The 23,587-nt window shown below is 34.5% G+C and overlaps 1 protein-coding gene across 1 annotated transcript in view; it reads right to left on the bottom strand.

Moving 5' to 3' along the window:
* Positions 1–23,587, bottom strand: part of LOC125667824 (uncharacterized) — an 83,464-nt gene that overhangs the window by 45,976 nt on the left and 13,901 nt on the right. Inside the window, exon 6 of the mRNA XM_056159032.1 lies at positions 4,643–4,693. Within this exon, the coding sequence (XP_056015007.1) occupies positions 4,643–4,693 (51 nt within the window). The remainder of the gene's footprint in view (positions 1–4,642; positions 4,694–23,587) is intronic.

Below are 23,587 nucleotides of genomic sequence, written 5' to 3'. Positions count from 1 at the left end.
AAATGTTGATATAAGTAATGTGACAACTTAATTGTTATTGAAAAAGGTGTTACTTATTCGTTTGAACGTTCCCTTGTGTTGACTTTCGTCATCATTTCCCTGGTAATAGGTCATGTTCGCCACTGTGCTGACGCGGAATTTAGGAGCAAATCCACAGAATTAAGCAAACATGTATCAAAAATAGATTATCCACAAAATATTGTTTTCTTCTTGACTGATACTTAAACTAGTTTGGGTTTTTTTATCGAAGTATCTTGAATTTAAACAAGATACCTCAAGGCATTATCGGTCACCTGAATACTAGTGAAAAAGTATCACTACTCCCAAGGGCTATGATAAATCTAGAAAAAAAATCCTGTTCTGAATATCTAAGCTAAATTCTAATGTTCAGCAACAGTATAAAACCAAAAATATGTTCATAAAACTTCACTGCCCTTAAAAGTGCATACACTGATGAAAGGCTTTACATAATATAATGGGTGTATTAACATTAAAACATCAAAAGATATGACTCATTTGGACCCATCTTGAAGTCAAAACCCTGGGTTGTGAAATTCATAATTTTTTGAACATCCTTGTCTGCTATTCCTAAGTATGCATTTAGATTTTATACAGTATCAGCAAACTTACACATATGAACATTACATACTAAGTTTGGCCCCATCCTGGGGGTCAGAACCCCTACTCTGGGGGTCCTCAAATTTACATTTTTGGTAAAAGACTACCTGTTCTTTCTAGATATCCATTTAGTTTCAATTTAGTATCAAGAACACTTAAAAGAAGGTGTTATTTAAGTGTTTTACACATAGAGACTATATAGTAAGTTTTGCCCCACCCTGGGGTCAGAACCGCTTCTCCGGTTATCATGAAATTTACAATTTTGGTAGAGGCCTTCCTGGTAGAGGTCATCACTATGCATTCAGAATTACTTAAACATGTGCGGTTCTAGAAAAGGAGATTTTTGAAAATAAATTGGTAAATTTTGGGCACTTTTTGCTCCGCCCCTAAGGCTCCAGGGATGCAAGCATCCTGATATTTACTATTTAAGTCCCCCCTTGTTCTAAAAATGATCCATATCAAATTTGAAAACAATTGGGGCAATGGTTATCAAGAAGATAAAATGTCTATTGTTGACACATTTGATAACTGACTATTTTGGCAACACCCTGATACCAAAATCCCTACCCCTGGGATCATGAAATTTAAAAATTTGGTAGAGGCCTCCCTGCTCTACATCACTATGGATTTAGTTTTTTCTTACACGTGTGGAGTTCTTGAGAAGATTTTTGAAAATTGGTCAATTTGGGGCACTATTTGTCCTGCCCCTACGACCCCAGGGGTGCAGGAGTCCTGAAATTTACAATTTATGTTTCCCTTGTTCTAAAGATGCTTCATACCAAATTTGAAAAAAAATTGGAATGATAGTTATCAGGAAGAAGTTTAAAAATTGCTATTGTTTACACATTTTTAAAAATAACTGACAACTTTGACCTCACCTTGATACCAAAAACCCCTATCCCAGGGAGCATTAGATTTACAGTTTTAGTAAAGGACGACCTGCTCTTTCTAAATATCTATTTAGTTTCAATTTAGTATCAATAGCACTAGCATGCTGGAGTCTTGAATTTTACAACCGATGTCCCCCTTGCCCCGATAATGCTTCATACCAAGTTTGAAAAGAATTTAAAACTGTTCAATTGTTAACGTTCGACGGACGACGACCGACGACAACCAATTGCAATAGGTCACCTGAGAATAAAAAAGATAAACTAAATTTTTTTAATAGCACATTGACATATCTTTACATCAATGTCCCATAATTGTATCAATTTATGAATTCAACAAGAGGCTAGGGGACCACAATCCTCATCCCGAGTCACATTGACATTATTATTCTTCATCAGACGAGTTTTATTATGACTCCGTTTTATTCCCACAGGATTATGCTTTACCTATAAAGTAGAATCAATACAACGTCAGGATATGTATCTTACATTTTGTACAATACTGCTAACATGATCTCGCTGTTGTGTTCTGTCGGAGAGGATTTTTAAAAAATATTACTTTTATCTATACCCAATCATGTACTATTCAAACGCATTGAAGTGGGGGGGGGGGGCGAGGAGCCTCTCCGAACTTTTATTTTCATATGCAAATAAATATATTTTGGATGACTGTAACCTGTTTTTGATACTACCAGTGAATGAGAAGAATGTAAACTTTTAAACTGAATCCAGGTAACGACGAACCTGATATCGAAGCCTGGCCAAACAATTTGTAAGTAGGGCTCTTTTATAAAGACTTTAATATTCTCTATCCCTCTCTTCTCACGATTTAGAATGTTGAAAATCCTTTTTTTCCTTCCCATTCAAACATTTAGAAAAGTCAGCTTTCAACTACTACTTCAGCTATAGCAACTTCCACATCTACCAAGCGCTATGTTGACCTTAATTGACTGTCTGACGCGCGAGTTCCGAATTACCATGCGGGAACGAACGTTTTGCGCGAACGATCGGTTTTAGATGGGAACGAAAGGCAGAAAGACACAAGACATTTCCATATAGATTGTCTTTTTTTTTCCGGGATGACCTACCCCATCTCCAAACCGCCGCAATGGTCTAGAGCTTAGAGCCTTCGCCTCGCATGCGGAAGGTAGGGATTTGAATCCCGGCTGCGACATACCTAAGTCGTAAACACAGTTATTGACAGTTCCATCGCCAAACGCTCGGCATCAGGCGCGAATGTCACGGGTCCTCGGCTATGACCTAAACAACAGATGTCCCGTGCCACTGTAGGTGTGGCACGCTAAAAACTTTTACTGTCCAATGGCCGTTGGCGCCGAGTAAAGGCCTAAATTTGAAGCTCCTCACCGGTCTTGGTGACGTCTCCATATGAGTGAAAAATTCCCAAGAGAGACGTTAAAGAAGATACAATCCAGCAATCCCATCTTCAGAACAACCGAAAAGGTTTACATAAGATTGCTAAAATATACGAGAAAAAAGTATCGAAATTGCATTAAATCTACGAATGTCTTTACCCTGTCTTTGTTTTCGGCTTGCTAATCAATGTTTTACACAGAGCGAATTAGGACACGTCCTATTTGTTCAATGGGCTGATCCACAATGTATCAACTAGCAATGATAAACTTCAATTATTTCATGTGGGACAACATAAGAGGGTGACGATGTAGAGTAGCTCCTTGAAGGTATATGTGCCGTATCAAAAAGTAATTTGCTTGCTGTTAGAAACAGGATCAACGTTTTGTAAGTATGATAGACTATGAAAAATAATACGTTTTTATAATTTCGACAAATTATACCCAGTTATTAAAAAATTACTGGCCTACAGAATGGAAGGAGAAAATGATTTTCTAGTGCATATTTATAAAGGAGTGACGTTTACGGTGTTTGTGCCGAAGCGCGCGAGAAAAATATTAGAAACATAATGAGTTACGGTATATAGTAGTACTGAATGGGGATCCATGTTAAACATAAACTTGAACTCTACTCTAATCTATTGTTCAAAGTGGTTCTCTCTCTCCTGTTATCCGTGTGACTGTTTGTATTGTATTTTGATATCACAAGGGTTTCAACGGTCCTTTTAATGCAAGTATTTCACAAATTCTATGTTCGATTTGCTACAACAATCTAACATGGGGCCAAATGCTGTCAACATGTTTCATACCAATTGCTAGGCCGTTCTTTGCACATTAAGTTTGACTACGGATTATTCCGTTTACCAGAACAGGATATAGAACTCACGGCGGGTGTAACAGGCAGATGCAAACAAAGAATGCTTACTCATCCTGGGCACTTTATTCCACCCTGATATGTCCAGGTGTTTGTGTTTGCCCTACTGATATTTTTTTTATTATAGGAGTTATGTAAATGATCAATGTTCGTTATCTTCACCTCTACGTAGATATATTTGCATTTAAAATTTTGATCCCTATTGTGGCCCCAAATCTACCTCCGGGGACAATGATTTGAACAACCTTAGATCTGAACTATGTCATGAAACTTCCATCTAAATTTCAACTTTTATGGCCCTGTAGTAGAACATTTTAAAAGAGTGTTCCCTACACAACCGCATGTTAAACGTTATTCCCCACTGTTACCTGAAACTGTCCCTACTTTGGGGGGGGGGGTGTGTGAATGTACTCGATGTCACGAAATTTTCATATAAATTACAACTTCTCTGGCTCAGTGGTTCTTGATATTTTTTTTTAAATGACCTTAGCTACTCTTTAATCCAATTAACCCACTGATAATTTGTTCTATGCCTGTTTCATATTGTTCCAGTGTTTGTGAAGAAGAAAAGAGAAATTTGAAAAGTCAATAATAAAAACAAATGCCGGACAAATTTGATTAGAAAAGCCCACTTGAATCTTTGGTTCAGGTGTCTTAAAAATCCACCAAAATCAGTTTCAAAGTTGGAATGTGACAGTAGAACAACGACACGGACAAATGATGGGACATCCTCATACAGCCTACCTGGTTATTACAACAGTATCCAGGGATATTATTTCGAATTATTTTAGACGTTAGGGATATTAAGATGAATTGATTGGCTTTCAAGTTAGTGATCCATGTGTACTTTATAAAAAGAGCAATGCTGTTAATTATTTTAAAGTATATCTTACCTGAAAGGGGTGTTTTCCATACACTGTAGTCACCAAGCATAAGCTCTACATCTGAAATGAATTATAAACATACATTGATAAGTGCACGCAACAATTAGTAAGAATACCCCGGCAGTAGAGTTATTTTGATACAGTATTAAAGATCAGATATACTGGGATAATTTCAATGCATTGTAAACGGTTTGAACTTCATTGTTTTTGTCAATGTACAATATTTCATCAGATTAAAACTTACAGACAATTGGAGGGTGGATGTTTGTCACTGTTAAATTCGTTACGAACAACTTCCTTGTTGATCGCCGATATTATCATCTTTATTAATCAAACTATTACGATTCCTATATCGTTTTTTGTTGGATTACACTTCTTATTATAAACGATAAGCGTTATGTTGTATTTAATTTTGCAACGAAAACTTGCCTTTTTCTTGCTTTTCTTAATTTGATATAATTTGTATTCAAAGGGCCCTTATTGAATAATTATACCACATGCGTGTTTGTAGTGTTTTCGTTGTTTTGTAAATAATGATTCCTTATTAAAGTTTAGAATTTATTCAAGTCCAAAAAGTACAAAATTAAAAACTGCATTTTAACACAAAAATTTGTAAGAGTCAAAAGTAAAAGTAAAAAGTAAAAAGAGAGTCAATAACAGACAAACTCACGCATGTCTCATCTTTGACAACTCCTCCCACTTTTCATTAAATGAACCAATGAAACAAATTTAAAAACGGTACTAAAATTAGGGAAAAGCTCAATGACATTAATTTACAGGACAGGGAACATTTAGAGTAAGCATAACAAATTCAAAGAAACACCAGTCTTAGATCTGACCAAAAATCTGATAACAATTTCAAGCGAATAGCATCGATACCGTGGGACGGGGAGAAAGATGTCAAGTTTGAGAAATTACAAACACGTACAGCAATGTTCTTTCTAATGATCAAATAAAACAATTAAATTTCAATTATAGATTTCTAACAATTAATCAAAAACATTTAAACAATGCCTAAATCATTTTAAGTAAATCTAAGAAACTAACAAATTGTCTTTATCAAATAAAATATATATACGCATGTATATAACATGTTTTAGTGTGCACTATGTGTGTTAGATTGTGTCTGCATTATTAAGGATTGCCTATGGTGGTGCGTCATAGACGTATGTTTGGATGGATGAATTACAAGATAAGGCCACCGTGACCTACTTTTGAGTCACGACACACATTATTTACATTTCCAGCAAACGTTTTAATGAAAGTACATATGAAATGTTTGATCTGGCGACAGAGAATGCTACCCATCGTTGTATGTTTGTTTGTTTTACATTCCGTTGAACATTTTTCATTCATATTTCTACCTCGCCAGCTCTAGGCAATCTAATTCAAATTAGATCCTATGACCTGTTCATCTACTAATTGCTACACATCGGATCTAATTTTAATTTGATTGCAGCTGTACGTAAAGTACCACAAATTTAGACCCATGCTGAGGGACATACCGGTGATGGTTCTATAACGTGCCAATGCCTGCCGCGATACGGACACCACGTTTTTACCATTTTACGATGGGAATATAGTATAGAATAGTATAGATTACAAACAACAACGACGACAATGGCATGAGATGTATTCGATGTACACGGAATAGCAAGTGTTTTACAAACTGTTTGTCGTGTTTTATAGGATTGTAGAATAACGTAATACTTAAACCTCTGGCCTTGAACTTTGATTTTGTATATTTCTTTTGAAATCATTCTGGAAACCTCAGGAAAATATTGTGAGAAATGTGTCTTTTGTTCCTAAGTTTTAACCTATAAGTTTTTGTTGACCCCACCCTGCTCTATCCACATGCACAACTAATTTTGAAGTGATGGTTTTATATTTTTATTTGACACCAAAAACGCATCTTTTTTAAAATAATTTTTGAAAATATATGAGGTCATGAGCTGTGTCGTTTTATGTCAGCATACTTCATGAATCACCGTGGGTCGTCGTGAAAAAAAATATGCTGCTGTGAGGTGTCCGCAGTTCATGTCCTCATGTATTATCAAAATGGTTTTTTTTCTATTTACATTCTACATTCATTTGCTTTGGCCTTTAAAATAGACCTAGATGTACTATATCTATCAATATTCATACGCGCATTGGTCACGGCTGCATAACATTTATATTGGACTTGCTATCATTACAGTTGGTAAAGATATTGAAGGCAAAATATTGGAAATGTAAATATTCTCTTTTAACATCGGGAAATGAATTTATGTTTTTAATGAAATACGTTCGATGTCATTATTGCAATGTTGAGATATTCAATGTAAGAAATTCAAAAGTTGTTATCTGTTTCAATGACAAAATTCTGACATTAATTTTAGTTCCACTAAGTGAGGTTCGTCTTTCACAAAATTATATACATGTAGCATTTATCATTAATTAATGAAACTGCTAAATACGAACGTATCCATCACATAATAAATATCTACTTTACAACGTTTTTGAAAAAAAAAATCACGAATTTCTGAGTAATCATATACTGGGGTTTCACTGTATGAATAAAAGTCAACACATTTTACTCATTCCTTGAACATCATCGTAAAATGAATAATTCCATGCAAGATCTCCGTCACATTGATAAAATTATACACACAGATCGGATCACCTCCTATGGTACGCCGTTTTTATATTTATTACTATCTAAAAATATTATCAATGTTATAAGATATTTTTAAATATTTATAAGATGTTTTAAAAAATTTATGAGATTTCTTATGTCCTGTCATAACGAATAGTGTTATCTTCACCTTCCATCCTTTATAAGATTTCTTATAAAATATGAGATATATTATTTTCCTTATAAGATATCTCATTAAACATAGGATATATCTTATAGAGTATATAATATATGTCATAAACTTTATAAGATATAATACCATGTATCTTGTAACCTTCATAAGAAAAGCGTATATATCATATATTGTATGATATATCTCATAAACTGTATGATATGACTAGTTGAATATACAAGATAACTGATAAAGGTGAAATTTGTTATATAGTTCATACTTTAAAAAGTATCATTTGAGTTTACTTTTGTAAGATATCTAACAAAACATATTAAATACTTTGTTTATTTTATAAGACGCCTCATATAGTTGACGAGACATCTTATAAATATTCATTATCTTATAAAATATCTTATAAAGTTGATGAGATATCTTACAAAAGATAAAACATATGTTATATGCTTTACATGATATCTTCTAAAAAGAAATTTATCAGATATCTTCATTTTTATAAGATATCTAATGGACTTTATAACATATAGTACTTAATATACAATATATCGTCTAAAGTTTAGGAATATCTTATATAGTTTATAACATACCATATACATCTTTTGAGATAACATACAAACTGTACCTTACACAAGATATCTTATAAATTTGATATTGATCAGATACCTTATAAAAGATAGAAGATATCTCATAAATCATATAATATAGCTTTATAGAGGAATATTATAAATAAGCCTGTCATACGTCTCATTATTTTCTGTCGCATGCCAGATAGAATTAAGTGTATTAATACTCCTGACATTGAGAAATCTCCAGAAATATTCCGAAGAAGAGTGAAGCAAAATGAATCCAGTTAGAGATATCTAAAAATGTGAACCATCCCGCGTATCATGTGATGAATTAAAATATCTCATTAACCAAAATCAGATGCTTCTTAAATGATACAATTTACATTCACATCAAAAGTTAAAACAGAAACGTGCAAAATAAGCATATTTGAAGACTATCTGGATTGCACCAAAACTCAAGTTGGTTTTGAGCTTTTGTTTAAAGATCTTATCAATCGTTGAATGAATGTAAGGATATCATTAATGTAACAACAGAGTAAACAAGAGGTCAGTGGGCCAAATCGCTCACCTTAGTCACATTGCCCAATATTTAAAGAATTATCTCTATATATTCGCGTGTAAGACTTTGATCCCTAACGTGTCCCCAACTTACCCCCGGGGGCCATGATTCTACAAACTTAAATCTGAACTATGTCTGACAGCTTTCATATAAATGTAAACTTTCCTGGCTCAGTAGTTTTTGAAAGAAGATTTTTAAAGACTTCCTCAAACATTTGTATCTAAATGTTGATCCCCTAGTGTGGCCCCATCCTAGACCCTGGGACCATGATATTTATAGATTTGAATATGCACTACGTCATGAATCTATCATATATATATAAACTTGTCTGGCAGAGTGGTTCTTAAGGAAAAGTTTTAAAGATTTCCCTAATATACATGTATATGTATGTAAAACTTTGATTCCCTTTATTAGTGGTCCAACCCTACCCCCTGGGGGCCATGCTTTGAACAAACTTGTATCTGCTTTTGTCAGTAAGCTGTTATGTGAATATAAACTTTTCTGGTCGAGTGGTTCTTGAGAAATTTTTTGAAGATTTTCCAGATATTTTTATATGCAAAATTTTGATTCCTTATTATGGCTCAATCTTTCCGCGGAGGTTATGATTTTAACAAACTTGAATCTGCACTATGTCAGGAAGCTTTCAAATAAATTTGTACTTTTCTGACTCAGTGGTTCTTGATACGATTTTTTAAAAACAGTTTCACTATATGTGCATGTAAATCCATTATCCCCTATTGCGGCCCAACCCTAACCCCAGGGACCATGATTTTAATCTGCACTATGTAAGGAAGCTGTCAAATGAGTTTCAACTCTTTTGACTCAGTGGTTCTTAAATAACCTCACCCTATTTTTGCTTTTTTGTGATTATCTTTTCTTTGAAAGGGACATGAACCCTCATTTGAATAAACTTGAAAGCACTTTCTCCAAGGATACTTTTTGCCAAGTGTAGTTGAAATTGGCTCAGTCGTTCTAGAGAAGAAGTAAAAAATATGAAAAGTTTACCGACAGTCGACGAACAACAGCTCATTAGAAAAGCTCCGTTGGGTAGATGACCTAAAGAGTGTCATGTCACAATTTTGTCCTTATATGATGCAGGGGAAATTCGAATTAGATTATCCAAAAGTATATCTGGTATGTTCTGAACTTACTGACGAGCGAGCCTTTTTCTCTAGTATACCAGGGAAAAGGACAAAGCCTGTTAGGAGCACCTTTTTTGCTTATCTTACGTTATACTGTATTTGAAGAATTAAACTATACAATGTACTAATTTTAGATTTATGTTTTTTTCAATATGTTTGTATGGGTATGTTAAACGTATTCAATTATCTCAATGAGGGAGTCAGTTAAAGTGTCAGTAAGTATAAATATGATGTGTGGAATATTGTTTTGCAAAGTTTAGCGGTGTTGATGCAGTTTGATTAAAATGTATGTGTGACAGACATAACAAAAGAACATGGTAGTAGATTAATTAGGAATTGAATCCATGTACCGAAAGATGAGCACTGTCCCCCTTCCTTACACCCATATATATGATTTTAGAAATCAAAGCCTTGGGAAAACCTTTTCAGGTAATGTTCCCAATGACGTATTCAAATTCTCCCTTCCTACAGTTTAAGATATTGGAGATCGAGCTATTTTAGGGGGTATCAATAAATCTAGACAAGTCAACTTTAATTCTTCTCAAATACACCAACCCCTTCCCTTGAGAGACGATGTTACGTGCCTAGATTGGGAGACGATCAAGTAGCAGTGGTGTGGCGACTTCATTGATCAGGAAGGATGGTGAATACATCATAACAATTTACGTTCTTGTAATTATGTTCCCCAAACAAAGTTTGGGAACATATTGGTTTTACTCTGTTTCTTATTATGTTCCCCAAACGAAGTTTGGGAACATATTGGTTTTACTCTGTTTCTTATTATTATTATTATTTTTCTTTCTTTCTTCTTGGGACTTTTTTGTCCACGAATGTTCTCAGAAACTACTCAAGGGATCAATATGAAACCTTTTTAGGATGATAGTATAGCATATGTAGATGTGCGGAACGAATGTCATTTTGTCTGAAAATGCATGCATGTGCATGCACGTGCATTGGATTTTTTGTTTACCAACTTTGGAATGAGTCTAACTTTTTTATTTTTCAATGAAATCGTTTGCTATTTATATCGTAGGTATAACAAGGGACCCTTAACTGTTTGGCATCGTCAAAATTTCAATTCTGCACGCGCATGCACGTGTGCTTCAATTTGATTGGATAATACAAAACCGTTTATATCATTCATGCCAATCAAGGAAATTTAATGATATTTACAGGATAAGTAGACATGTCAAATATTTAAAGATTGATGTAATAAAAATTGCAAACGCGCATGCGCACGCACGTGCATTGTCTTTTGAAGGTTCAATTCTTTCAATGACCATAACTTTTTTTGTTTTTTGTCCAAATCTTTTCAAACTTGTATTGTATATGTATCTTGATATTCTTAACAAAAGTGTACAGTCATAATTACCATCCGGCACGTGCATGCACGTGTGCTAAATTCTGATTGGACGATTTTCAAATCGCCATAACTTTCTTATAAATGATGGAAACAATATGAAATTTATACTGTAAGTATATCTATCAAATGTCTATTGAATGACATCAACATTGATGCTGAGTCAAACTCACGTGCCCGTGTATGCACGTGCATAGCTTTTCTTTCATTTTTCAGGTACTAAAATGGTCATAACTATTGAATTAAAAACTGAAATGAATTCAAATTTACCCTGAGGATCTATGATATGAATGTCTGTGAAATGGTCTCAACAAATTTTCCATTATCAAAATCGCGTGCGCGTGAATGCGCGTGCATTGTAATTTTTGACATCTAAATTTGAGTATTGGTCTATAACATTTTGAGATTGCAATGAATAGGTTTGAAAATTAGGTTGCAGGTATGTTTTGGGCCTGTCAATTTATTAATAGTCTCAAAATCACTTCCCTGCACGCGCATGCACGTGCGCTTAATTCTGATTGGACGATTTTGAAATCCCAATAACTTTCTTAAGAGTGAAGCGATCGATACCAAATTCATATAGTAAGTATATTGTTCAAATGTCTATTGAATAGCATCAACAAAATTCTTGTGTGGTACTCACGCGCACGTGTATGCACATGCATTGCTCTCGGTCTTTGTAGTTTTGAGTTGCCGTTAATTTCTCGTTTTTCATTGAACAGTTGTGAAACTTCTCTTCTACTCATATAGTAAGACTTCTAATGTATCGAGATGGTCGAATTATGTATATGCATGTGCATGCACGTACGTGCACGTGCACAAAACTCTCAGATCTTTATAACTGATTTGTATTAGCATGAAATGGACTGAACGATATAAAAGAGTTCTATATTCACATGTTTCACAGTTTGCAATGGTCAAAACCACTTGTACTGAAATAAATGACACCACTTGCTAAATGGGGGAATGTTTGGGGAACATCTGTAACGGTCCCCGTTACAATAAGTACTAGTTATTATGTTCCCCAAACGAAGTTTGGGAACATATTGGTTTTACTCTGTTTCTTATTATGTTCCCCAAACGAAGTTTGGGAACATATTGGTTTTACTCTGTTTCTTATTATTATGTTCCCCAAACAAAGTTTGGGAACATATTGGTTTTACTCTGTTTCTTATTAGGGTCTTCCGTCTTCAGCGGAAGACCCTTCTATTATTCTATTGTTGATTTTTCACTTTTCTTATTATTATTATTATTATTCTTTTTTTTTTCTCCTTACCGATTTTTGTGCAGAAGATTTCTCGGAGATGGCTGGATCGATTTGCTTCAAATTTTCAGGATTGATGCGTTGCCATTTGAAGTTTGTACCGCCGTTTCAATTTTTGAAAAATCACTTCCGGTTGGAAGTTATCCCCCTTTTATCGATTTTCAGATGACCATTTTGTCCAGACAAAAACTCAAAAACGATAAAAGCTAGAGTGCTGAAATTTTCAGTGATGTTAGACGACATGTTGTAGTTGTGCACCTGGGTTTTCAAAATTTCCGGAAGTGCCTAGTACGGAAGCTCGGTAGGGGTCGAAAATGGAGTTTTAAAAAGTGTCCAATTTTTTTTCACGTTTTGAATGATAACTTTTTACTCGTAAATATTTTGTTTAGACATATATAACAAAACTTGTACAGTTTATTGAGATCTTTTGTGCCATATCAAGAAATGGGCCCATGGGCCTCATGGCTCGCCTGAACCATTGAATTTCTGTTACAATGATTAACTTTTTTCTCACGAAACTTTTGATAAGACATGTAGAATAAAAGTTGTTCAGTTTTGCAAGTTCTATCTATTGATATCTAAAAATAGGCCTCCGGGCGTCATGGCTCGCCTGAACAGTCGAATTTGTATCGCAATTAATATAATTAATAACTTTTTCCTCGAGAAACTTTTGACAAGACATGTAGAACAAAAGTTGTTCAGTTTCGTAAGCGTTAACTAACAATGTTAAGAAATAGGCCTTCGGGTCTCATGGCTCACCTGAACAGTTGGGTTATTGTTGCAATCTATAACATTTTTGTCAAGAAACTTTTAATAAGATATCTATAACAAAAGTTGTTGAGATTTGCAAGATCTTTCGAACAACATTATGAAAAAGGCCAACGGGCCTCATAGCTCGCCTGAAGAGTTTGATTAGTGTCACAATCAATAACTTTTTTCTGGAGAAACTTTTGATAAGACATGTAGAACAAAAGTTGTTCAGTTTCGCAAGCGTTAACTAACAATGTTAAGAAATAGGCCTGCGGGTCTCATGGCTCACCTGAACAGTTGGGTTATTGTTGCAATCTATAACATTTTTGTCGAGAAACTTTTAATAAGACATCTAGAACAAAAGTTGTTCAGTTTTGCAAGATCTTTCCAACAACATCATGAAAAAGGCCAACGGACCTCATGGCTCGCCTGAACAGTTTGTTAGTGTCACAATTACTAACTTTTTTCTCGAGAATCTTTTGATAAGACATGTGGAACAAAGGTTGTTCAGTTTTGCAAGATCTTTCAAACGATATCAAGAAAAAGGCCCACGGGCCTTATGACTCGCCTTAACAGTCTGATAAATGTCGCATAACTTTATACTCGTAAATATTTTGTTTAGAGATATATAACAAAAGTTGTATAGTTTATTGAGGTCTTCCGTGCCGTATCCAGAAATGGGCCTATGGGTCTCATGGCTCGCCTGAACCATTGAATTTCTGTTACAATGATTAACTTTTTCCTCACGAAACTTTGATAAAACATGTAGAATAAAAGTTGTTCAGTTTTGCAAGTTCTATCTATAGATATAAAAAAAGGCCTCCGTGCGTCATGGCTCGACTGAACAGTGGAATTTGTATCACAATTAATAACATTAATAACTTTTTTCTCGAGAAACTTTTGACAAGACATGTAGAACAAAAGTTTCGCAAGCGTTAACTAACGATGTTAAGAAATAGGCCTGCGGGTCTCATGGCTCACCTGAACAGTTGGGTTATTGTTGCAATCTATAACATTTTAGTCAAGAAACTTTTAATGAGACATCAAGAAAAAGGCCCACGGGCCTTATGACTCGCCTTAACAATCTGATAAATGTCGCAATCAATAACTTTTTTCTCAAGAGAATTTTGATAGGACATGTAGAGCAAAATTTGTTCAGTTTTGCGAGATATATCTAGCATTATATATAAAAAAAAAAGATAGGCCTCCGGGCGACATGACTCGCCTGATCAGTCGAATTTGTATCGCAGTAAATAAAATTATTAACTTTTTTCTCGAAAAAAGGCTGACCTCTCTAATTAGTGCCCGAGAGGGGCAGAGAGTCTTTAATTTATAACACTTAAATGATTAATATTTGTAAAACATTACTGAAGCTAAATTCTACGTTTAGAAAATATATTTGTATCATTATTTATGAACGAAAATCTCAGTCAAATTCTTATCTCATCACATCTAAAATTGGACGGAAGACCCACTCGTTGCTCGCAACGAGATCGCATCTAGTTATTATTATTATTATTATTATTATTCTTTCTTTCTTCTTGGGACTTTTTTGTCCACGAGTGTTCTCAGAAACTACTCAAGGGATCAATATGAAACCTTTTTAGGATGATAGTATAGCATATGTAGATGTGCGGAACGAATGTCATTTTGTCTGAAAATGCATGCATGTGCATGCACGTGCATTGGATTTTTTGTTTACAAACTTTGGAATGAGTCTTAACTTTTTTATTTTTCAATGAAATCGTTTGCTATTTATATCGTAGGTATAACTTGGGACCCCTAACTGTTTGGCATCGCCAAAATTTCAATTCTGCACGCGCATGCACGTGTGCTTCAATTTGATTGGATAATACAAAACCGTTTATAACATTCATACCAATTAAGGAAATTTAATGATATTTACAGGATAGGTAGACATGCAAAATATCTACAGACCGATGTAATAAAAATTGCAAACGCGCATGCGCACGCACGTGCATTGTCTTTTGAAGGTTCAATTCTTTCAATGACCCTAACTTTTTTGTTTTTTGTCAAAATCTTTTTAAACTTGTATATGTATCTTGATATTCTTAACAAAAGTGTATAGCATAATTACCATCTGGCACGTGCATGCACGTGTGCTAAATTCTGATTGGACGATTTTCAAATCGCCATAACTTTCTTATAAATGATGGAAACAATATGAAATTTATACTGAAAGTATATCTATCAAATGTCTATTGAATTACATCAACACTGATGCTGAGTCCTACTCACGTGCCCGTGTATGCACGTGCATAGCTTTTCTTTCATTTTTTCGGGTACTAAAATAGTTATAACTATTGAATTAAAAACTGAAATGAATTCAAATTTACCCTGAGGATCTATGATATGAATGTCTATGAAATGGTGTCAACAAATTTTCCATTATCAAAATCGCGTGCGCGTGAATGCGCGTGCATTGTAATTCTTGACGTCTAAATTTAAGTATTGGTCTATAACATTTTGAGATTGCAATGAATAGGTTTGAAATTTAGGTTGCAGGTATGTTTTGGGCCTGTCAATTTATTAATAGTCTCAAAATCAGTTCCCTGCACGCGCATGCACGTGCGCTTAATTCTGATTGGACGATTTTGAAATCCCAATAACTTTCTTATGAGTGAAGCGATCGATACCAAATTCATATAGTAAGTATATTGTTCAAATGTCTATTGAATAGCATCAACAAAATTGTTGTATGGTACTCACGCGCACGTGTATCCACGTGCATTGATCTCGGTCTTTGCAGTTTTGAGTTGTTAATTTCTCGATTTTCATTGAACAGTTGTGAAACTTCTCTTGTACTCATATAGTAAGACTTCTAATGTATCGAGATGGTCAAATTACTTATCAGCACGTGCATGCACGTACGTGCACGTGCACAAAATTCTCAGATCTTTATAACTGATTTGTACTAGCATGAAATGGATTGTACGCTATGAAATAGTTATATATTCACATGCTAGACAGTTTGCCATGGTCAAAACCACTTGTACTGAAATAAATGGCACCGCTTGCTAAATTGGGGAATGTTTGGGGAACATCTGTAACGGTCCCCGTTACAATAAGTACTAGTTAGGTCTTTCCACCTTTCTGTGGAAAGACCTTTTGTTATTGTTCTGTTTTTTATTATTATTATTATTATTATTTGTCTTCTTTTCTTTCCGCCGCGAGAAGATCTTGACGTTTTAAGACTTATCGAAAAACAATTTAGACCATCATATTTGACATCTCGAAACATGCTCAGATCTCACCCTGCGTATTTGATCTTTGACCCCTAACGAACTTATGGGACTTTACGCAAAAAACCCTTGTTATCGGTTCACCTCGAAAACTGTAAATGATAAGAGCATGAAACTTTCACTAAATTCTTTAGTCGATCAAGCTGAAGCGTTGTCGTGTTTACTTTTAAGTTTTCGGTGATCCCTAAAGGGAGTTAATGGCCCTGAAAGTTTCCGATTTTTACGGAAAAATTCAAAACTCCTGCAATATAAGTCGTAGAAAGACGGAACCAACTGGAATGGAATACATGACCTTTGACCTTGAAAATTAGGTCAAGGTCAAAGGTCAAGGTCATCTAGAAACTTTGAAAATAAGCAATTTTCATACCGTCTAAAGCATATAAAGTACAGATAAGGTATACTATGCACAAGTAGTCAAGAACCAACTTAAGTCAACGCATGTCATTACCATTCTGAACTTTGACCTTTGTTCGATTTACAGTGACTTGCGTAAAAACCATTGTTATCACTACAGTATGGAAACCGTAAATGGTACGAACACGAAATGTTCACTAAACTTATTGCCTGACCAATTGTAAAAGATGACTTCCGTTTTTGATGGTTTCTCGATCCGTAACAGGAATTAATGCCCTTGAAAGTTTTCGATTTCGCGTAGAAATTTACAACTCCTAAAGTATTTGTCGTAGGAAGACAGGACCAACTGAAGTGACATCCCTGACCTTTGACCTTGAAAATTAGGTCAAGGTCAAAGGTCAAGGTCATATAGAAACTTTGAAAATAAGCAATTTTCACACCGTCTAAAGCATATAAAGTACAGATTAGGTATAATATGCACAATAAGTCAAGAACCAACTTAAGTCAATGCATTGCATTACGACTCTGAACTTTGACCTTTCTTCGATTTACAGCGACTTGCGTAAAAACCATTGTTATCACTACAGTATGGAAACCGTAAATGGGATGAACATGAAATGTTGACTAAACTTATTGCCTGATCAATTGTAAAAGATGACTTCCTGTTTTTGATGATTGGTTGATCCCTAACGGGAATTAATGCCCTTGAAAGTTTTCGATTTCGCGTAGAAATTTAGAACTCCTAAAGTATTTGTTGTAGGAAGACAGGACCAACTGAAGTGACATCCCTGACCTTTGACCTTGAAAATTAGGTCAAGGTCAAAGGTCAAGGTCATCTAGAAACTTTGAAAATAAGCAATTTTCACACCGTCTAAAGCATATAAAGTACAGATAAGGTATAATATGCACAATAAGTCAAGAACCAACTTAAGTCAATGCATTGCATTACGACTCTGAACTTTGACCTTTCTTCGATTTACAGCGACTTGCGTAAAAACCATTGTTATCACTACAGTATTGAAACCGTAAATGGGACGAACACGAAATGTTGACTAAACTTATTGCCTGATCAATTGTAAAAGATGACTTCCTGTTTTTGATGATTGGTTGATCCCTAACGGGAATTAATGCCCTTAAAAATTTTAAATTTAGCGTGGAAATTTACAACTCCTAAAGTATTTGTTGTAGGAAGACAGGACCAACTGAAGTGACATCCCTGACCTTTGACCTTGAAAATTAGGTCAAGGTCAAAGGTCAAGGTCATCTAGAAACTTTGAAAATAAGCAATTTTTATACCGTCTAAAGCATATAAAGTACACATTTTTTTGTATTCAAAGACATTGTTTGAATGTCTGAAAAGGTGGAAAGACCTCTAATTGTTCGCGAACAATTAGGATTACTAGTTATTATTATTATTATTATTATTATTATTTTTCCTCCACGTGATTTTGAGTTTCAAGATTTATCGAAAAGATTTATAGTCCATAAGAATGTACTCCTTAAAATATTTTGGCAGTTCACCCTGCATATATGAACTTTGACCCCTCAAGGAGTTATTGCCCCTTTTGCAATAAAAGCTTGTTATCGCTACTCCTCCGAAACCGAACACCGTAAAGATACCAAACCTTCACTAATGTCTTCGACTAGTCAAGGAGACTCTTCAATCTATTCATTGCGAAATGATTCTTCGATCCCTTTTATGAGTTATTGCCCCTGAAAATTTTTGATTTTTACAAATAATTGAAAAAATTTAAAACCATTTATCCTAGAGACATGGGACTAACTGCATTAGAATCTTCATCCTTTGACCTTTTGATTTATATCAAGGTCAAAGGTCAAGGTCATCCAAATTATGAGAAATTTAGCTCATTTTATATCTCTTTTGTCTTTCAACATATACTACATATCATTGCATCTTTAGTATGTCCTTTTAAATCTATTTTAAAGATTTAATTTCTGTACCTTAAGACTGACCCTTTTAAAAGTTATTGCCCCTTAGAGTATTAACCTTGTTATCGCTACTCCTCCGAAACCGTACACCGTAAAGATACCAAACCTTCACCAATGTCTTCGACTAGTGAAGGAGACTCTTCAATCTATCATTGCAAAAAGATTCTTCGACCCCTTTTATGAGTTATTGCCCCTGAAAGTTTTTGATTTTTACAAATAATTGAAAAAAATTAAAACCATTTATCTTAGAGACATGGGACTAACTGCATTAGAATCTTCATCGTTTGACCTTTTAATTTATGTCAAGGTCAAAGGTCAAGGTCATTCAAAATATGAGAAATTTAGCTCTTTTTAGATCTCTTTTGTCTTTCAACATATACTACATATCATTGCATCTTTAGTATGTCGTTTTAAATCTATTTTAAAGATTTAATTCCTGTACCCTAAGATTGACCCCCTTAAAAGTTATTGCCCTTTACAGTATTAACCTTGTTATCGCTACTCCTCTGAAACCATAGACCGTAGAGACACCAAACCTTCACCAATGTCTTCAACTATTCAAGGAGACTCTTCAATCTATTCATTGCGAAAATATTCTTCGACCCCTTTTATGAGTTATCGCCCCTGAAAGTTTTTGATTTTTACAAAAAATTAAAAAAAATTAAAATCATTTATCCTAAAGACATGGGACCAACTGCATTAGAATATCCATTTTTTGACCTTTTAATTTATGTCAAGGTCAAAGGTCAAGGTCATTCAAAATTTGAGAAATGTAGCTCTTTTTAGATCTCTTTTGTCTTTCAACATATACCATATATAATTGAATCTTTAGTATGTCCTTTTAAATCCATTTCAAAGATTTGATACCTGTACTCTAAGACTGAACCCTCTAAAAGTTATTGCCCCTTACATTATTGACCTTGTTATCGCTACCCCTTTGAAACCATAGACCATAGAGACACCAAACCTTCACCAATGTCTTCGGTTTCTCAAAGCACAACTTCAACATATTCAGTGTGAAAGGATCCGCTGACCCCTTATATGAGTTATTGCCCTTTTATGTGTTTGTGCTAATCGTTAACTTTTAAACGGATAATCATAGAAACATGGGACCAACTGCAATGTGATCATTGACCTCTGACCCTGAATATTAGGTAAAGGTCAAAGGTCAAAGTTACTTCAAATATTGAGAATTTAGCTCTTTTTATATCTCTTTTCTCTTTCAACATACATCATTTTTCATTTCATCAGTAGTATGTTCTTTTAAAACCAGTTAAAACATCTTTCTTGGCCCTTAAGCCGGGCTCCTTTAAAAATTATTGCCCATCTTACAAATAAAGCTTGTTATCACTAGTCCTTCGAAACCGTTACCCCTGGAGATACCAAACCTTAATCATTAATGTTTTGTAATGATTTAGTAGACTCTTCAATCTATTCAGTGCGAAAAGATTCACCAACCCCTTTAAATAGTTATGGCCCCTGAAAGTTTTCCAAGTTTACATTGACTTGAAAGTTTTTTGGCCTCATTTGACCTACTGAAGAATGGATCAAGATTGAAGGTCAAGAAACAAATCCAGAAAAGGTGGAAAGACCTCTAATTGTTCGCGAACAATTAGGATTACTAGTTATTATTATTATTCTTTCTTTCTTCTTGGGACTTTTTTGTCCACGAGTGTTCTAAGAAACTACTCAAGGGATCAATATGAAATCTTTTTAGGATGATAGTATAGCATATGTAGATGTGCGGAACGAATGTCATTTTGTCTGAAAATGCATGCATGTGCATGCACGTGCATTGGATTTTTTGTTTACAAACTTTGGAATGAGTCTAACTTTTTTATTTTTCAATGAAATCGTTTGCTATTTATATCGTAGGTATAACAAGGGACCCTTAACTGTTTGGCATCGTCAAAATTTCAATTCTGCACGCTCATGCACGTGTGCTTCAATTTGATTGGATAATACAAAACCGTTTATAACATTCATACCAATTAAGGAAATTTAATGATATTTACAGGATAGGTAGACATGCCAAATATCTACAGCTCGATGTAATAAAAATTGCAAATGCGCATGCGCACGCACATGCATTGTGTTTTGAAGGTTCAATTCTTTCAATGACCATAACTTTTTATTTTTTTGTCAAAATCTTTTCAAACATGTATTGTATATGTATCTTAATATTCTTAACAAAAGTGTACAGTCATAATTACCATCCGGCACGTGCATGCACGTGTGCTAACTTCTGATTGGACGATTTTCAAATCGCCATAACTTTCTTATAAATGATGGAAACAATATGAAATTTATACTGTAAGTATATCTATCAAATGTCTATTGAATGACATCAACATTGATGCTGAGTCATACTCACGTGCGTGTGTATGCACGTGCATAGCTTTTCTTTCATTTTTCGGGTACTAAAATGGTCATAACTATTGAATTAAAAACTGAAATGAATTCAAATTTACCCTGAGGATCTATGATATGAATGTCTATGAAATGATGTCAACAAATTTTCCATTATCAAAATCGGGTGCGCGTGAATGCGCGTGCATTGTAATTTTTTATGTCTAAATTTCAGTATTGGTCTATAACATTTTGAGATTGCAATGAATAGGTTTGAAAATTAGGTTGCAGGTATGTTTTGGGCCTCTCAATTTATTAATAGTCTCAAAATCACTTCCCTGCACGCTGATGCACGTGCGTTTAATTCTGATTGGACGATTTTGAAATCCCAATAACTTTCTTATGAGTGAAGCAATCGATACCAAATTCATATAGCAAGTATATTGTTCAAATGTCTATTGAATAGCATCAACAAAATTGCTGTGTGGTACTCACGCGCACGTGTATGCACGTGCATTGATTTCGGTCTTTGTAGTTTTGAGTTGCCGTTAATTTCTCGGTTTTCATTGAACAGTTGTGAAACTTCTCTTGTACTCATATAGTAAGACTTCTAATGTATCGAGATGGTCGAATTATTTATATGCACGTGCATGCACGTACGTACACGTGCACAAAACTCTCAGATCTTTATAACTGATTTGAACTAGTTTGAAATGGACTGAACGTTATAAGATAGTTATATATTCACATGCTACACAGTTTGCAATGATCAAAACAACGTGTACTGAAATAAATGTCACCACTTACTAAATGGGGGAATGTTTGGGAACATCTGTAACGGTCCCCGTTACAATAAGTACTAGTTAAGGTCTTCTGTTTTCAACGGAAGACCTTCTAGTGATTCTACTGTTTATTATTATTATTATTTTTTTTTTTTTTTTTTTTTCCCTTTCGTCTCCTAGACCGTTGGATGGATTTTCCTGAAACTTTCACAGGTTATAGAGAACAATGGTACCTCGAGGCATTTTTTTCATTTTTTTCAAAATTCACTTCCAGTCGCAAGATATGTCCAATTTTCGTCTTTTTACAAGATATTTTGTCCAGCGTTTTTCTCAGAAACGGTAAAAGATAGAGTCACCAAATTTTCAGAGTTAATAGATCTCACTTTGTAGGCGTGCAGTAGGGGGTTAAGAATGTCGGCCGTCACTTCCGGTCGTCACCGGAAGTGATTAAAGGAAACAGGAATTTCAAACTTTTTTCTTTCAAATTGAAACCTATTTCGGTTTACTATATCTCGTTCTAATTCTCAAAAAATGTTGACCCCACCGGAAGTTGAATCTTCAACTTCCGGTTATATCAAAGAAAGCCTATTCATTCTCTCATTTTTCAGTGCCATAAATCTCGGTCATGAAAGTAGTTAATGAGTTGAGTTTTAAATATATAATAGTCACTATAAATGTCTAAAGTCACGTCAAATAATTTTGTAAAATTTACTTCCGGTCGGCAAATACGGCTTATTAGCTGTTTTCGTTGTCCAGCGTTTTTCTCAGAAACGGTAAAAGATAGAGTCACCAAATTTTCAGAGTTAATAGATCTCAAATTGTAGGCGTGCAGTAGGGGGTTAAGAATGTCGGCCGTCACTTCCGGTCGTCACCGGAAGTGATTAAATGAAACATATATTTCAAACTTTTTTCTTTCAAACTGAAACCTATATCGGTTTACTAGGTCTGGTTCTAATTCTCAAAAAAATGTTGACCCCACCGGAAGTTGAAACTCGAACTTCCGGTTATATCAAAGAAAGATTATTCATTCGCTCATTTTTCAGTGCCATAAATCTCGGTCATAAAACAAGTTAATGATTTGAATTTTACATATGTTATAGACATTATAAATGTCTAGAGTAAATTTAAATATTTTTGAAAAAATTCACTTCCGGTCGTGAGATATAGGGTGGACATATTCAAACCTTGTTTTTTCAGTTTCTCAACAATGAATATAGATAGACGCTTGAAACTTGTAGAGTTGATCAACTGACATTAGTCCATTGTACACATACATTCAATTTTTTTGTCCGTCACTTCCGGTCTATACCGAAAGTATTTGAAAAAATGTCGATTTTCCGATTTCTTCGAGTGATTTCTCAGAGATGGCTGAAATTTTCAGGAATAATGTCTTATGAAATGACCTTGCTATAATTATTTTTGTTTTTACAAAATTCACTTCCGGTCGGAAAATATGGCCGATTTTCTGTTTTTCAAAAGGAATTTTGTCCAGCATTTTTCTTGGAAAAGGTAAAATATAGGTTCATCAAATATTCCGGGATGATCAATCTCCGTTTGTAGGCGTCCAGAAGGGGTTTGAACATGTCGAACGTCACTTCCTGTCGTCACCGGAAGTGATGGAAAGAATCGCAAATTTCAAACTTTTTCCTTTAAATTGAAACCTATACTAGTTTATTAAGTCTCCTTCAAAGTGTCAAAAGAATATTGACTCTGTCAGTAGTCAAAACGACTACTTCCGGTTTCTTGATAAAATACCTTTTTAATTTTCGTCTCTTTGTCCCCATAAATCTCGCTTGTATTTGAAGTCTTTCATA

Source organism: Ostrea edulis, chromosome 3 (genome assembly GCF_947568905.1).
Source record: "Ostrea edulis chromosome 3, xbOstEdul1.1, whole genome shotgun sequence".
NCBI lineage: Eukaryota > Metazoa > Mollusca > Bivalvia > Ostreida > Ostreidae > Ostrea > Ostrea edulis.
This window is presented reverse-complemented; position numbering and strand designations above follow the sequence as displayed.